Below are 16,846 nucleotides of genomic sequence, written 5' to 3' on the forward strand. Positions count from 1 at the left end.
GTGTTCATTCTTACCTGGGCACACCCAGTGAAGCTTTATCTGACTCCGAATAACAGAAAGCTGAGCTAGAGCACTGCACAAGCCCGGGCCGGCCCGAAAGCCCGGGCCGGGCCGTCCGAAGCGTTTTCCGGCGGGCCCGGGCTGGGCTCGGGCTTGAAAGTGCGTGCCCGGGCCGGGCCCGGGCTTGAAGCCACGGGCCTGGGCCGAACCCGGGCTTGAAGCTGCGGGCCGGGCCAGACTCGGACCCGCTCATTAAAAGGCGTAAGTCGGGCCTTCGAGCACACGCGAACGTTATACATTGCATGGTCTAAGGTATACTGTGCCAAGCTGGAGTGCTATTTATTTTCACCAGTATAGATATACATTGGCATCGTGGTGGGTTTCCTTATAAACACGCGAGATCATATATATATATATATATATATATATATATATATATATATATATATATATATATATATATATATATATATATTAGCAGCACTAACAAAGGGCGAGGTCACGGTTGTTCCCATAATCAAAGGGGAATAAAGATTTCGGTCTTTTATTCGAGGTTGACACCTACGGTATATTTCATTTATATCCCTTAGTATTACGTGCCAAAACCACGATATGATTACGAGGCACGCCATAGTGGCACCGGATCAATTTCGACCACCTCGAGTTCTCTAACATGCACCTAAAGATAAGTATATACACGGGCGTTCTTGCATTTCGCCCCCATCAAATTGCGGCCACCGTGGCCGCGGGAATCGCACCCGCGTCCTAGGACTTAACAGCGAAACAGCTTAACCGCTGAGCTTCCACCGCGGGCAAAGCAACATTTCGATGCATGTACACACCGGATTTTCCGTCCGATCGCCCGCTACAAAGCGCACGGCATCATTAATAATCTTCATCAACAAATAATATCCTCTAGCGGGCCCGGGTCGGGCCTAGTCATGAACAAGTGCGCCCTGGATTAGTTTAGTAATGAACGCCAGGGCCCGGGCCGGGCTCGGGCTGGGTACGGTCAAGTACGCCCGGGCCCGGCCCGGGCTCGGGCTGGGTTCGGTCATGTACCCCCGGGGCCGGGCCGGGCCCGCGCTTGGAACCACGGGCCCGGGCTGGGCTTGGGCTTCATAAAGCGGGCCGACCCGTGCAGTGCTCTGAGCTGAGCTAGTTGGTAGGGATTCATGTTAAAAGACGGGGCGTGCAAACACGGACAAAGTAGAACGTTTGCGTTGTCTTGACTTCTCTCATGTGTCCGTCTTTTTATATGACTCGTTGGGGCGATTTATTCATGTCTGCCAACACGAATGAACCAACAAAAAAATTCAACGACAATTACGATACTGTCTAATGCTAATTCTGAGCGCAGCTGTTTAAGTATTTTGATTTCGCGATAAGTTGAGACAAACCATTTAAGAGAGACATGTACGTATGTACAGTAGCATACCACTATTTAATCGCATTGATCATTTCACACCCAGATGTCTCTGCCTGCGTGTAATCGATGTCGCCCTTCTCTTTGACAATTTCTTGTACTGCCCGGTTCAGATTGGACATACCCCGGTTGGCCTTATTTACGTATTCCACCATGTAAGCGGCACATGCGTACATGTCAAGCACTATATGTGAAGGTGCATGTTTGAATCTAGGATGGATGCCACCCATGGGTTAAAGTAATTCACCCACCTTTGCTGCACGGTGCGGAGTAGCATGAGGGCGGGACGAGGAGTACCCGCTCGGAGAACCGAAATGTAGTTTGCCTTGTCCATAACGCCGGGAATTTCTCAGAGCTGCGCCATTGAATCATAGTTGGTCATGTCCAGGGCCTGGTGCATGGCTTGGTACTTGTTTCGGGGGCTCTTGATGTGTTTATTCTGCACAGCTATGGCAAAAGAGCGCCTTCGACCAACGCACGTTTTCTTCTTTGCTTGCCCAATTCCTGTGGCACGTACTCGTTCGCGCGGTTACGCCACCGACGGCGACGCCGCTCAACGCAGGAACGGGCGCCTAAGGGCTGCGCTCTAATAAATTCCCTAGCGGGGCTGGATTTGAACCCGGGCTCCGACGCTTCGAAGGCGAGTGTCTTAACCACTGGGCTACACACCCATACTTGCCGAAAGTGAATATATCTGAACCATATGAATGCTTTGTACCCACAGGGCAAAACAAGTGTTAAAAGAGAGCACTTTCTGGGTTTCGTCGACCTTCCTGATAGTGGTATAAAAGCCCCCTGCATGACAAGATGAAAAGCCGACATTGAGAATCGTACACATCATGAAAATTTCGGCTTCACGGAAACTTGATGGCAAACATGCGTTTCAGTGGTCTTACAATCCGCCTTTTACCCTCAAGAAGCTGACGAACGCTAGAAAAAATTGCCCATGCCGCCAATGCCGATCCAGACAGCAAATGAGTTAGCACATTTGTTCTTTGAAATTATGTGTCACCTCTGTGTCGTGTGCAGAACAGCTTCACTGGTCATCCTCCTTCACAGAGTGGAATGGCTCCTCAATGTTTTTTTTTTTCATCATACCCTTCTAAAGTGGCATGCTGTATATAGCCATGCCACCAGGCAAATCTATCCAGAATTTATTAAGGCGAAAGGCTTAGGTGGCTCATCAAACGCGAAAATTTACCGGCGTCTCGCGTCGCGGCGGCGTCAACACGAGTGATGAAAAATATCATCACATGGTGACGTCACCATATGACGTCATCATGACGTCACAGATCGCCAAAATGTGTGACGCCATCATGAAGTCACTGTGACGTCACGTTACGTGACGTCACATGGTGGTGTCATCACATGACATCATTGCTTGGTCAAAGATGGGCCTATCACGGAGGCAGTGCAAAACAAGGTGAGGTGCAGAAGCTTACAATGCCTCCGATGCTGGAGGCATTGCAAGACCACGTAAGGTGCAGAAACTTTCGGAGGGGGGCGCGGGAGGATCAGTACATCGACTCAGAAGAAGAAGATGGCTTTCGCCTTCGAGTCGACTGAGGCGGGTGCATAAGGGACCCTGTGAGTTTTTTACAGTCTTCTTCCTCTCTGACAGAAGAAGACAGAGTGATAAGGGAGCCTTGTCCGTCCCGTTGCCTTCCTCCTTACGCTAGTTATAGCCATTGTACGCAATAAGTTAATGGGAAGACGGCTCTAATCTTTTTAAGCTATGATATGACTCTGACGTCTTCACTGGCGGTGTTCCCTGGCGGTGTTCCTTACGCCTTACTTTGGTGTCCGCAGCGTATTTCTAGACAATTAAAAGCGTGTTTTTTTTCTTCCAACTGCTCCAAAATGTCTCAGCAAGATCAAGCTTTACTGAATTTTTTTTTATGATACGATTCTCTCTGCGTATGTTTTTTATCATATAAGTGCTGCAGTTTATTTGTTCGCTGTTAAGTCCAGTAATTGCCACCTTCGTAGGTGCGCACCGAAATGTCAGTGAAAGTACCTCATAAAGAGTGAAGGTGCAGGCTGGCCAAAAATGACAGTCGTTGTGGTGTGATGTATGCGATCGCGTATTCCAAAACCGTGCAACCCAACACACGACGCGCTGCCGCTCGCGATGACTGTGCTAAAGCGTAGTTGGGATGCCGGTGTGTAATGGCACTTGCGTAATTGCATTCCAACCCGTACGGCTCGTTCAGTTCTTGAGCGACGCTCCCGTACGCTCGTTACATGCGGAGCGCTGACGATGATATCGTGACGCATTCCACGACCGTGTGATGTGTTCTTGCATGCTAAGCTGGAGAAAGAGGGCCGCTACACACTCCATTGCGCGCCTACCAGCGAAATTCTTCATAAACATTTGGCAACAACACGGGGCTGTCGTCCTCTTATTACCCATCATTGTGCCGTTTATCTTCACTGATACCGTACTAGGATGGGCAGCAGTAAGAACGTGTGTAATACACATTGCGAGATATCAGCGATCATTTGAGAGGTCTTATGCCGTCACTGAAAGCTCTGTGCGCACACGCGTTGGAAAGCGTGCATGACAGCCTCGTAGAGTGCCGGACACGTGAATGTAGCTGCAAGCACGCCATATGCCACGCATAAATCGTTGACAGTTTCTCACCACCTGACAAATTAATAATAAGCGGTTTAAGAAATGCTGTCATTATTTCGTCTTTATTATTATGGTATTATTAACTCTTTAACAGCGAAATGTCATTTCTTTCATATCAAAGGTAGCAGGTACGTACAAATACGTCACTACCTGCGTACAGTACAGACCGTGAACGCATTGACGCAGACACAGGTAGTAAATACTAATTGCGATGCCGTCAACCGATGATAGCCACTTGCTAGTTATAGGTCTTATAGGTCCAGTTTCGCGCCGACACCTTGACATGCATGAATACGTGGGAAATATCAGGTGTTGTCGCGGCAGACGCGGAGTAAAACTCGTGTGCTAGTGGCTCAAACAAGCACCTGCAGGCGCCGCATCGCGACCTAGCGTTTGTTTCGCTGCGGAAAATCGTCGGCGCTTACGTCGGTATTCCCAGTGTCCAGAGAAATTATTACCAGTTAACTCGGCGCCAAGACGCCACGATTGTAGTTGGTGGTGGAAGTGGTTGATCGCAGGCGCGATGACGAGCATAACTATTGCATTATGTCCCATCTCCTGGCTCATAACTTGTGCATGGGTCGTTAGTCCGCCACATTTCTTCATCTTTGAATTGTGGTCAGTGTTTTCTGAACAGGGTATATGCCGTCTTTCAGGTATATCCGGAGCCCACCGCCGCGTCGACGAGTGGTACTGCGAGTGGCGCCGCGGGCGGCGCCGATGGCAGCGTGGCGGCCCGCGCGCTAGGCTGCGCCAGCGCTGGCACCGGGACGACCGAGGATGAGCTGACGCCGTTGCAGCGCAACCTGCTCAAGAAGCTGGGCAGCGACGCTTACCCGTTGACGCTCCGCATCTCGCCGCAGGCACCGCCTTCGGTGCGCCTGCACCCGGCAAGGCCGTACCAGGGAAGCCCCCTGGGCGTCTCCTACGACCTTAAAGTTTACATAGGTAAGTGCCGAGCTTTTTGCCAAAGCGCCGCGTGTAGAAGACTCCTTCGCAAAATCACACCACTCCCTGAGTGATTCTTCACACGATATATTTGGCCAGCTAAGTACAACAGTACCTAGCTAGGTGCCACTACTGCATAACAGTACGTTATGTTGGGATCGTTACTTGAAATACGTGGCGCAAGGTTGCAACTGAGAAGAAACAAGAAGAGAAAGAAAGAACACCATGGCGTTCTTTCTTTCTCTTCTTGTTTCTTCTCAGTTGCAACCTCGTGCCACATATTTCAAGTAGCCATTACTGCAGTCGCCGTGCAAACCCCGAGCGATGCTATCGTGACGACACCACTTCAACTTTACAAAAAAACGCAGTTTCGCTTAAGCGTGAAGCAATGCATGCGATAGCAGCAAATTGTAATGTCATACGAAATAGGGCTAGCAGCTAACTCTTTTAGATCCGATCTCACGTAACTCAACAAAACGCTGGTTTAATGGAATACGGCCGCTCCAGGACAGAAGCGGTTTTCGTGATGTCAGTTCTCTAAACGTGATGTAAGCGGTGAGAGCGCAGCAAGCTTACGAGTCGTCTCCTGAAGCCTGTCCAGAGAGCGCGCGCGCCAGCGACCGCGCACTTCGAACGACGCAGCCCCCTCCCTCCCCTGGCGTCCCTTCATGCTCCTTGCGAAAGACGGGTGGGGCGTTTCCTCTCAGCTTGATGAGCAATCGACGGCAGGCCTCGCACGTGGGTGACGTTATCGCATCCGCCTTCCCTGCAACGGACACGACCGGCTCGTTTCATCTCCGCTTCAGCCGCATTCGTCGCCTGCACCACGGCCGCTAAATAAAAAAGAGGTGCGGCCTGCCGAATGGGTGCGTTTTCAATGGGGGAACGCGTGACATTCAGAGTTTTGAGACGCTACCGCGGCGGCGCTGCACATCGGTAAACCGCGGCCGCTAGTAAGCGAACGCTCAGGGCGTTGGCTCGGGCGAGCGCAAGTAAACGCTCTTGCTGGAAATGAGCAGCCGTACGCTTGCTTACGAGGTAGAAAAGGTGCGGGTTTTTTGTTGCGTTGGCTCTATCAGTGAGTGCTTAATGTGATTGGACATTTCACCATAACTGCGATGCCCAAGACCTGTCGCCGTGGTGGAGATCGGTAACTGCGAAGAAGTCGCACATTCACTTCGTTCACTTCAAGCAGTACGACTTCAAGGTAGAGCGCAAGATGCTGCGACCGACAGCCGTACTGACCATATTTTCATCTTCTCCAGCTTACAAGCTAGCCGCGTCCTCATTGAAAGGTAGACCACTTGTTCGTGTTTTGCCTACTCCTTCCATATCGAACAGCAAACAATATTAACTAGACGAGTGCCAAAGCTCAAGAAAAGAAGTTGTCAATCCCTTGCGTGCAGAAGTTGCTGAAACAGAAAGCGTGGTGAGTGGAATGACGTCGAACGCGGAAGGATTCTCTGGACTGGACGGCCGCCTGCACAGCCCTGCCGTGGAAGACCGCGTTAAAACGCGAGAGTTAAAACCCAATGAACCTCCAGTTCGGTGTGCAACGCTCTGTGTATTTCCGCCATTTCTTGTTTTCGTTTTTCATCTGCGCTGTTTCTTCAGGACATGAGTACGCGCCAACTTGCCCAACTTTTCATTTTGGTACAATACGTAGGCAAGACGTTTGCATTTACTGTGTTTCAGTAATGTAGTTCAATGGTAACAACTCATGTTTGAATAAGGTGTCATTTAAAAATGGCACTTATTAGTGCAATGCGAAGCAGATATACAACAGATTTAGCAAGCATATACGTGGGAGCTATTCCATGTGACGCTAGTTTATTTTGAAGAGCAGAAAGCAATCACGCATCTCTAAAAAAGCCCCCGCAATGAGGAAGTCGTCCACGCAGATAACAAAAGCTAGAGCATTCAAACGACTGAGGACATCAACAAACAGCAGTGGACCACTTTTGTTCCCAGTAGAAGAAAAAAAAAGAACGATTGTTGAATGAAGTTTTACATTCATCCATCTATCTTTCGGCAGCGGCGCTGTACAGGGAGCATGCGAGAAGGGAGCATGCCCTTCTCGCATATAGTAGCAATAACCGCAAAGGAAACCATACTGATACGTCATCTAGCATGTCTTGCACAAAAATAGGCGAAATGCAATCACAGTTTAACGTGAGGCGACTGTAATGACCACTAAAATGAATGCACGCAGCCGGCTGGCCGCCTGTGCGAGCGGGTTTTCTTTATCGTTGTGCAGCGCTGCGGCGGCGGCAGCAAAAACTAACGCTGTCACCGGCGCAAAAGAGCATTCAGCAGGCCGCACCTCTTTTTTTATTTAGCGGCCGTGCCTGCACTCGCGAGCTTTTACTCGCGGGTGGAACATGCGATTTGCGGAGTGACGTTATCAATTTGGACTTTATACGGAACATGACGGTGACGTCCACGGCAAAAACCCGTCGAGAGTGTCCATATAATTGTTATCGCAACAAAAAGGCATTTTCGTCACGATATCATCATCGCCCGGGCGCTTCCACGCGACCGCTGAAGTGACACCTTGCACTTCGTCTCACGTTACGGTGTTTACGCGGTTGAAGCTAGCGAACGAACAGACTGGAAGGTAAAAAAGGATGCGCGTGCGCACTATGCGCTCCTTAAGAAGGCGCAGTGATGCAGTTTGGCACGCGCTTGTTTCCTCCCCAATCCACCACGCATGTGTTTACATGCTTAGGAGAGCGCAGCGCTCACAAAAAGACTCACAACTGAATAAAAATTCAGCTGAGAGTCAGCTAGGGCATGTCGTGTGCACTTCTTCCGTCCTTTGTCATTTTTTGAGCGCTGTACAGTCCTAAGCATGAATCCATACCAACTAGCTCAGTTTTCTATTCTAGGCCATATGTTTACGTTTGCGTTCACACCACCCTCCCACTTCCTCGTACCTTCATGTGTCTTTGCTTTGTTTTTTAATGCTCGCATTTCACCTCGCGGCGGCTCTTTCATTGTTTCTGGTTCTTTTCCGACGTTGTCGTGTTGCGGTTGTCGTGCGTTGCCTCGTGGAGCCATGTGGCACTACTGCTGGTTGCCGTGAAAAGTGCGCGCCGCATCCCTTTCAGTGGGTGGTCTCTTGTCATTTACGGAACGCCACACAGACCCAGTCCTACCTCAGGAAAACATGCGTAGACAAAAAGTACAGAAACGCGACTGGTGCGTCACGACAAGGGCATATTTTAACCCCTTAAGTGCCGATTAAATTGCGAAAACTTATTCCAAAATTGGTAATTTTTTTTTATGACGTGAAACGCTTCAGTAACATGTTCAAAACAGAAAAACACTCGCGAAAACATTTTACAACAGAAAAGATTGCTTTATTCGTCATATTTCGCACCGTCATGTAATACCCAGACCCGTAGCCAGGAATTTTTTACGGAAGGGAGGGGGGGGGGCAGGGGCAATTGCTGAAGGCCTTGAACAACACCTATTTTCGTTATTTATTTTCGGTAAAACACCCCCTTCCATCAGAATTCCGGAGGAGGGGCGCCCGAAGGGTCGCGCTTCGCTGTTGCTGGCGCTCGGGCAAGGCCAAGGAAAAGGTGAAAAATTGGACCCTGTAGGAACCTTCCGCCTTACAGGACGGGAGGTGCTTACAGAGCGGTCGCATATTTTTCGGGACGAGAACTGCCGTAGAAGACAATTCCAAGGCATTGGAGTTGTCTTGAAAAAAATAATTGATTACCGGTAATCATTTACAAGAAAGTATAATTGAATTAACCAGTGCGTTACAGTTTCGAAAAAGTAATCGATTATATTATAAATTGACAGGAAAATATAGCTTATTACAAGTAATCGATTACTTGTAACGCGTTACGTACAACTCTGCTTTAGAGGCACTTATAGGGACGAAATTAGGCGGGTCGCTTTCCAAAGTGCTATGACAGGCAGCCTTTAAACAAAAAAAAAGACAGTTTAGCCGCAAAAGCGAAGCAATGAAAGCGATAGAAACAAACTGTAATGTTATGCGAAGTAAGGCTAGCAGCTAACTCCTTTAGGATCCCATTTGGCGTAACTCTGCAAAACGCTGGTGTAAGGGAATGCGGCTGCTCCAGTGAACCAAGCGAAGGGACAAGCAACAGCGCTGACTGACGACTGAAGTGTTTATTAGGAAAGAACAGCTCTGTATTGTAATAATACACGTTGGGCTAGGCTATGGTGTCAGCCATGTTCTTTATTTAGAACACCCTCATCTTCCTCGTCTTCCCTCAGTCCTTCTCTAACTTCTTCACCACGTCCACGTACACTCCCCCTCTTTGAAGACTCATCCCTCCTGGGATGATACATGAAGACGTTTCCAACAGTCGCAAACTCCAGCACACCGTCACCGTTTACGTAACCAGCCCTCTTGAGAACGCCTTGTTGCACTGCAGTCTGCACCACTCGATAAGGTCCCAAATACACCTGCTTCGTGCCGGGAAGGCCCTTTCTGACGAGTATCAGATCGTTCAGCTGTATCTTAGGTATCCGCGTGTTGTGGCGGCGGTCGAAGTTTCTCTTCATATCTTCCCGATATCGCTGGTATGCTTCCGAAGTTTTTCGCTTTTCGCACAATTGCAGGCGATCAGCAATGCGAAGCTGTTGATCAGCAGGAAGCACTGGTGCCTTTCCGAATGCCGCAAAATACGTGTTACAGCCGATGCCCGCAGTGTGCGATCGTTTGTGATGAGCAACAGCTGCCTCCAAGCAGCATTTCCATCCGCCTTGAAAGCTTGGGTACATTGAAATGAACTGCTTCAAATCTCGTATTATTCTTTCAGCCATGCCATTTCCTGCAGGATCGTACGGCGCACGGCGTCGCAAATTAACTCCGCGTTGCTTCGCCCACTCTTGCAAACGCTGGCTTAGAAACGCTGGTCCATTGTCTGATATCACTACTTTTGTACTCTTAAACATCTCACGGCTCAAGAGAGCAATCACACTATTCGCGTCTTCTCTTCCCGGCCGTGCAGCCACTGTTCTTGTGCACTGGTCTATTGCCACTAGGAAAGACTGTGTTCTTCCTACTCCAGCAGCCTTTTTCTTGAGCTCTGCAAGATCGACGTGGACAACTTCAAACGGTATGCCGGAGTGTTGAGGCAAGACCATCTCGTCCGTTCTCTGAAGGTACTTGGCTTTGTGAACTTGACATTGATGACAAGACTGAACATACCGCTGGACGTCATCTTTCATGTGTTTCCACTGGAAACGTTGATGGATCTTGCGATAAGTCCTCCAAAAGCCATCGTGTCCGCCTGAGTGCGGGGAGTCGTGATAAAGTTCCAAGATTCGAGGCACCATTGTTTCGGGGACTGCGAACTTTCCGTTGAGGAACTGGAGTTCTTCAGTTCCCTCCCACAACAGGTTTGCGTTGATGTTTTCTTGATCAGGAATGACCGCAAGTCTCGAAAGTGCATCTGCATCCTTTAGGTGCTCCCCAGGCCTGTGATGGACCACGAATGTAAACTGCTGGAGTTCGGCCACCCACCTAGCGATCTTTCCTCTAGGCTCTGCGAGGTTAAGGATGTAAGTCAAGGCTTGATGATCCGTGAAGAGCGTGAAGCTCCTGCCATCCAGGTAAGGTCTAAAATAGCGTACGGCCATTAGGACTGCCAAGGCTTCTTTCTCTGTAGTCGTGTAGTTAAGTTGCGCTTTCGAGAAGGTGTACGAATAGTATCCGACGACCCTCTGTTGCCGGCTCCGCGGACAGTCGGCATCTCTTTGGTAAAGCACTGCACCTGTGCCATAATAAGAAGCGTCGGTGTTCAGCTCGAAGGGCAACTTGAAGTCTGGAAGAGTGAGAACTGGGTCACATGAAATGATGCTCACAAGGCTGTGATAAACGGAATCACACTCTGCTGTCCACTGAAATGGAACATTCTTCTTAGTCATTTCTGTGAGGCATTTAGTTTGTGTCGCATAATCTCTAATGAACGACCGAAAATGCCCGGCCAAACCCAGAAATACCCGCAAAGAGTGTAAGTCATACGGCTTCTGCATTTTTGCTATTCGTTCTACGGACTCCTGTTTCGTTGTCTTGGTTTGGCCATCAAATACTCTACCCAGAAACACAACTTTTCTTTGGAAAAACTCACTCTTCTTCTCGTTAATCTTGAGCTCGGCATCACAAAGTGCTTGAAGTACTCTAGCAAGATGGTTTGAATGTTCGTCCTCGTTGCGGGAATAAACAATTATATCGCCAATGTAGACGTTACAAAACTTCCCAAGAAACGGTCGCAAAACGTCATTCATCATCTTCTGGAACCAAGCGGGTGAGTTCTTCCATCCAAATGGGAGTCGATTATACTCGTAGATTTCAGAGGGCGTTATGAATGGAGAATATTTCTTGTATTTTTCAGATAGCGGAACTTGCCAAAAACCTTTGCATAAGTCAATGCGCGAAAACACTCTGCATCCATCCGTTTCATCTATGATAGAGTCTATACGTGGCATAGGAAACGGAAAAAGCTCTGTCTGCTTATTAATTTGTCTATAGTCTGTGCAGAGTCGAAGACTTCCATTTTCCTTAGGTGCAATGGTGATGGGCGACGCGAATGGAGATGTGGATGGACGAATGATCTGTGCATCCAACACCTTTTGGATCTCGTTCTGAAGCCACATTCTTTTCTCCCTTGACATATTGTAGGGCTTTTTTCTCACCACTGTAGTATCATCTAGCTTGAATGGTACCTCAAACTTTGTAGTTGCCGTAGGATATCCTTTCAAGCATATCAATTCCGGGTAAAGCGTCTTCACATCTTCACCTGACGATGGCTTCCTTAGAGTCCTCGAAGGTGAAGTTGAAGTTGAAGCGTTGAGGCTGTGGCGCTTTTCTTCTGTAGTAACTTCTCCAGTCCAGTAGATGTTAACGTGAAGGGCACTGATGGCTGGACGTGAAAGGAGTAATTCATAGGGCACTCCGTCCAATACCAGTGCTTGCGCAGCGACAGTGTTCCCGAGACACGATATGGTAACACAAGTCCATTTATCGTGAACATCTCGCCTTCCATCGTATCCGTGTACTTCTACAGGTCGTCCCTGTTTTACTTTCTCACTCTCAACAATACTGGCATTTATGACTGTGACGCTCGCTCCGCTGTCAACTAACGCGCTCCTTTGCTTTCCATTAACAAAAACAGATATGTACAATAGACTTGTATGCGACAAATAAACAGCTTCTCTTGATGTCATCGGGCGGAAGCCGAGACCCTCTTTATTTAGTTTTTTGTCACGTCATCTAGCTCCTCATTATGGCATGAGTCTTCCTGGTCGGTTAAAAATGACACACGCGTTGCGGTAGACTTCCAGTTTGCAAAGGGGCGTCTTTCGTCAGCTCGTGTGGTACCTGTACACCTTGCAGCAGGTGTCATGGTTTGACGCTGGGTTCCTAGGTCCTGGAGGTAGAGGTTTCGCATTCCCCGCAGAAGGTCTTCAACCGTCTTGGGTCCTCTCACTTGTATTTGCTTCTGGAGGTCCGGACTCAAACCATAGATTATAAGCGGAACCACAGACGTCTCGGGCAAGGATGGGTCAGCCAGCTGGAGCAACCGCCTTTTCTCGTAAAAATAGCTGAGTGCAGATCCAGACGTGTACTTGAATGCGATTGCTGTGTCCCATAGCAACACCTTGTTCTCGCCAAAAGAGCTGAGAAAACTTTCTTTCCACTCTGTCCATGGCTTGTTGCTGTGAGCGTTGACACGCAACTCATACCAACTCTTCGCTATTCCCGAGAGGAATAATCGCATGTTTTTCACTTAATCCTCGTCACTGTGCCAGTAGTTTTCGTTGCATGCATATTCGTAAAATTTTAGCCAGGACTCGGGACTGCTAGACTCTCCGTCAAACATGTCTGGCTTCACGTGTTCGAGACTCGGTCTGCTTATTCGTTCGGTCACGTTTACAATCAACCGCATTAAATCATTTTGCTGCCTGTTCTGTTCCTGTTGCATTGCAAGAAACTTGTTGAACAGCTCGACGGAGCTGTCAGACGAAGCAACGGTAGCGAGCTTCGCGTAGTTTCCAACTGGAGTCAGAACAAAATTCTCATAATCTTGAAGTTTCATATTGATCCTCACTGTTCCTTTAGCAATTAAATCACCTGGAGTGAGCTTCGTTCTAGTGCTTATGTAGGAGACAAATTCGTCAGTGCTCACTGCTTCCGGAAGAGCTTGTTCCTCTTCATCTTGAGGCGTTGCAGCCAAGATCCGGATGCCACCGCGTTGATTTGCTCCAATGGTGAAGTCCACCCACATCTTGACTTGAATGTCCACACAGGAACTATACGTGGCTGCGCCAATTTGTAATAATACACGTTGGGCTAGGCTATGGTGTCAGCCATGTTCTGTATTTAGAACACCCTCATCTTCCTCGTCTTCCCTCAGTCCTTCTCTAACTTCTTCACCACGTCCACGTACATGTATACCTACGAAAAGCTGTACACCACCGCGAATGAGCAGGGAAGCATGAAAAACTATAGATGGTTGAGATTACATGTCATCAAAAATGTTGTTAAGATACGTTAATTAAGCGGAAGAGAACGCCACAGACGGAGAGCTAACCCACTGTTCTTTGAGATTGCAGCGGCTTCAAAGATTGTGTGTTCACGAGCGTCACTGCAGCGCCTGCGAACCACACACTGTGAAGAGTCAGGCCCACGAGCACGGCACACGTGACGTTCGTGCACGCGAGATCTTTGAAACCACTGCAGTCTCGAGGAGCAGTGCAGCATGCTGCAGCTCTGCGCCTGTATATAGAGTTGTCTCTGCTCGTGCTTGATTCAATCTATCCGCGGTTCGCGTTGTGACGTTTATACCCCCAGAATTCCCAAATTGTTGTGTTCTTGTTTTCACCTTTCCACAACTCTTGAAAGCAGGGGCGTTTGCGTGTTTTTGTGTGTCGATGAAGTGCTCGGAATCGCCATTGCTGTCACAGTGCTTGTGCGTGCGCCTCACACGTGCAGAAACAAATATGGCGCGACGCTTCACAGCGGCGGCTTGGCGAGGCGTTGGTGTGGAGAGTACAAGCGCTGATGTCCGAAAAAAATACAACTAAAACTTACACTACGGGGCGTGAAATGCTACGCAAAAAAGGCCTTCTGACCCTGCTATGTGTTTTTTTAACAGCGGAGCTGTTTAAACCGAGCGTCAATCCGTCCGTCATGGACAAAAAACCTCGCGGAGCGACGCCGTCACCACCCCTGGCGCATCTGTGCATTGCTTGGCGCTCGCTTCGCTGTCTCGCTATCTAGCCCTTGCGTGGCAAGGCCGGCTATATGGCTCACAGAAGCTGGGCGTAGCTTGCACTAGTGGCGCTAGGCTAGAGACACAGCGTAGCTGTCCGGTACCTAGCTGGTCCTGGCCCGAAGCTGCGCACTACTGGCTACCACCCGGCAACGCTGCCCCCGTCTCGGATGTGGGGGCATCTACCGAGACTGAAGGCTGGCTTAGAGTGATAGAGTGGGACTCGGCAAGTCTGGGCATCACCTCGCGACACTTGGCAAGACTTAGCGAAAACTTAGCAGTGCCAGCAAAACTTAGTTAAACTTAGCATAACCTCGCAACACTTAGCAACGCCTAACAAATTTGGCAGTGCCTACCAATACTTACCATAACCTTGCAAAACTTAGCAAAAACTTAGCAAAACCTCGAAAGGCAAGGACGAGCTAGGTGCCGATCAGCTGCGCTGTGTCTCTAGCCTTGAGGCACTAGTGCAAGCTACGCCCAGCTTTTTTCTTATTTTTAGTTACGTTGGCGAAATGTGCATGCCGTGTTTGGGACACATCGATTGCCGTGCTGGCAGCGCTCATGTAGAGAAACCTTTCATAATCATGCATTTCGGGAACAGAAAGTATGCAGTTAAGTAATCGTGTTCCAATATCAGCACAAGAAACCTTGCATTCCTTTGGAACGGCAGTCTGGCGGTGAATGCCAAAACACTTGAGCGTATATTGAAGTCACGCGTGCGTTGTGCTTCCCGATGCGATGTTGTACTGCCGCTTCTTTGATCTTCTGGAACGACAGAAATTTGAGCTAGTTGGTATGTGTTCATCATCTAAAGAAGGTAAGGCATGCAAATACAGACGCAAGAGGAGATAACCAGACAACACAAACGTCATGTTGTCGGGTGTTTGTTTTGTCGGGTTATCTCCCCTTGTGTTCATGTTTTCACGCGTTACCTTCTTTCAAGACCTTATCTTTTGTCTGATATTCATTCGTTCCTCCACTACGGGATAGCAAAGCAAATAATCGCGGCTGGTGGATACTCCAGCGATATGTACAAGGGGTGTTCAAATGAAAAGGTAGGAAACGTCGTAACAACATGACCGCTTACATAGATGCCTATGTCGCTATGGGAGAATGTAGCGAGACATCTAGGGATGCGATTGGAGTCTGTACCCTGGATTGGAGCATGCGGGGGCGCCCGATGCGAAGTAGAGAGCAGAGTCTCTTAAAAATTGCGCCGTCCAATTGACGCGGCAGTGCGTGTGAGGACAAGATGGCGTTCACATTGCAAAATTCGACGGTTGAGGAGTAGCGGGGCACTAAACGATTTCTGACAGCGGAAGGCGTTAAACCGGCCACCATACATTATCTGGGATTTCCATTTGTTTGGTCCCTTGAAAAAACACCTGAAAAGGAAGCGCTTCAACCATAGGACGAGAAACTCAAAGACGCTGAGAAGGGCTGGGTTTCGTCACGGTCACAGTAATTCTGGGAACAAAGAATCCTTCGGCTTGTTCATCAATGGGATCGTTTTGATCAGGCACATAGTGTATACTTTGAGAAAATTCGTTATTTATACCCACAGTGTCGTTTCGTACCTTTTCATTTGAACAGCCCTTGTATTTAAATGCGTATAGCATTTCTGTATTTACCCTCAACCGTTTCGGCACGACAGATCCACCCCTTGTCCTGCCTAAAACACTGGATACCGTCGGCGGTTTAAAATGGTCTGTCGCGGCCTCCGCCATTAGCTCCGGCAGCGTGCCGTTGATACGGCCGTCCCAATCGGCGCGTTTCCAAGATGACAACTGTAATTTTGTCAACGCCTTAGCACGCGCGAGGTGGCGACCTTAGCTTATAAGGCTCGCGCACAGCATCCATCCATTTTAAGGAATAGTTCTGCCACGCTCGCCTGCGTTGCCCGCCTGGCCGTCACACCGCGCTTCCCGCTTACGCTCGCCCTGTGAGAAATCACGGCCGGGCTAGAGGGGAAACACGATGCGCGTCGCGTTTCCCTAGCCCGGTCGAGGTGTAATGGTTTTGTTAACTCTTTGACATGCCTCGCAATGGCGCCGTTAGCCCATGTTCAGCGACCAATCACCGACGCTTTTCTGGCTGTCACATCGCTTTCTCTGAGCACGCTCTCCCCATGAGAGTAGATCAACCTGAGCAACGGTGCGCTTCCGGAGCTAATCACGAAGGCCACGGTCTGTCTAACCACGAGTGGCATCGTACACACACACACACACACACACACACACACACACACACACACACACACACACACACACACACACGCGCGCGCGCGCGCGCGCGCCTGAGCGATGTTAGCGCAGCGCATACATCGAATAACAAAAGCGCACGGTCCCTTATGCACTTGCCTAAGACGACTCGAGGACGAAAGTCAACTTCTTTTCTTCTGCACCGACGATTTTCGCAGCGACGCAAGGGCGCGGCCATGTTTGATCACGTGATCGTAAATGGCCTTCTCCCAGCCAACGCATTAGGCCAGCGAGGCCGCCGTGGCCGTACCACACAAGTGCAGCAGGGTGTAAGCAAGTCACATGCTTACGCAGCAAAGCATAGTTCCGC

The 16,846-nt window shown here is 49.2% G+C and overlaps 1 protein-coding gene across 1 annotated transcript in view; it reads left to right on the forward strand.

Annotated features, from left to right (window-relative positions):
- The window catches only part of LOC119379906 (phosrestin-2), a 226,556-nt gene that overhangs the window by 164,723 nt on the left and 44,987 nt on the right, over positions 1–16,846 (forward strand). Inside the window, exon 4 of the mRNA XM_049412120.1 lies at positions 4,718–5,009. Coding sequence (XP_049268077.1) covers positions 4,718–5,009 — 292 coding nt within the window. The remainder of the gene's footprint in view (positions 1–4,717; positions 5,010–16,846) is intronic.

The sequence above is a fragment of the Rhipicephalus sanguineus genome, chromosome 1, assembly GCF_013339695.2.
Source record: "Rhipicephalus sanguineus isolate Rsan-2018 chromosome 1, BIME_Rsan_1.4, whole genome shotgun sequence".
NCBI lineage: Eukaryota > Metazoa > Arthropoda > Arachnida > Ixodida > Ixodidae > Rhipicephalus > Rhipicephalus sanguineus.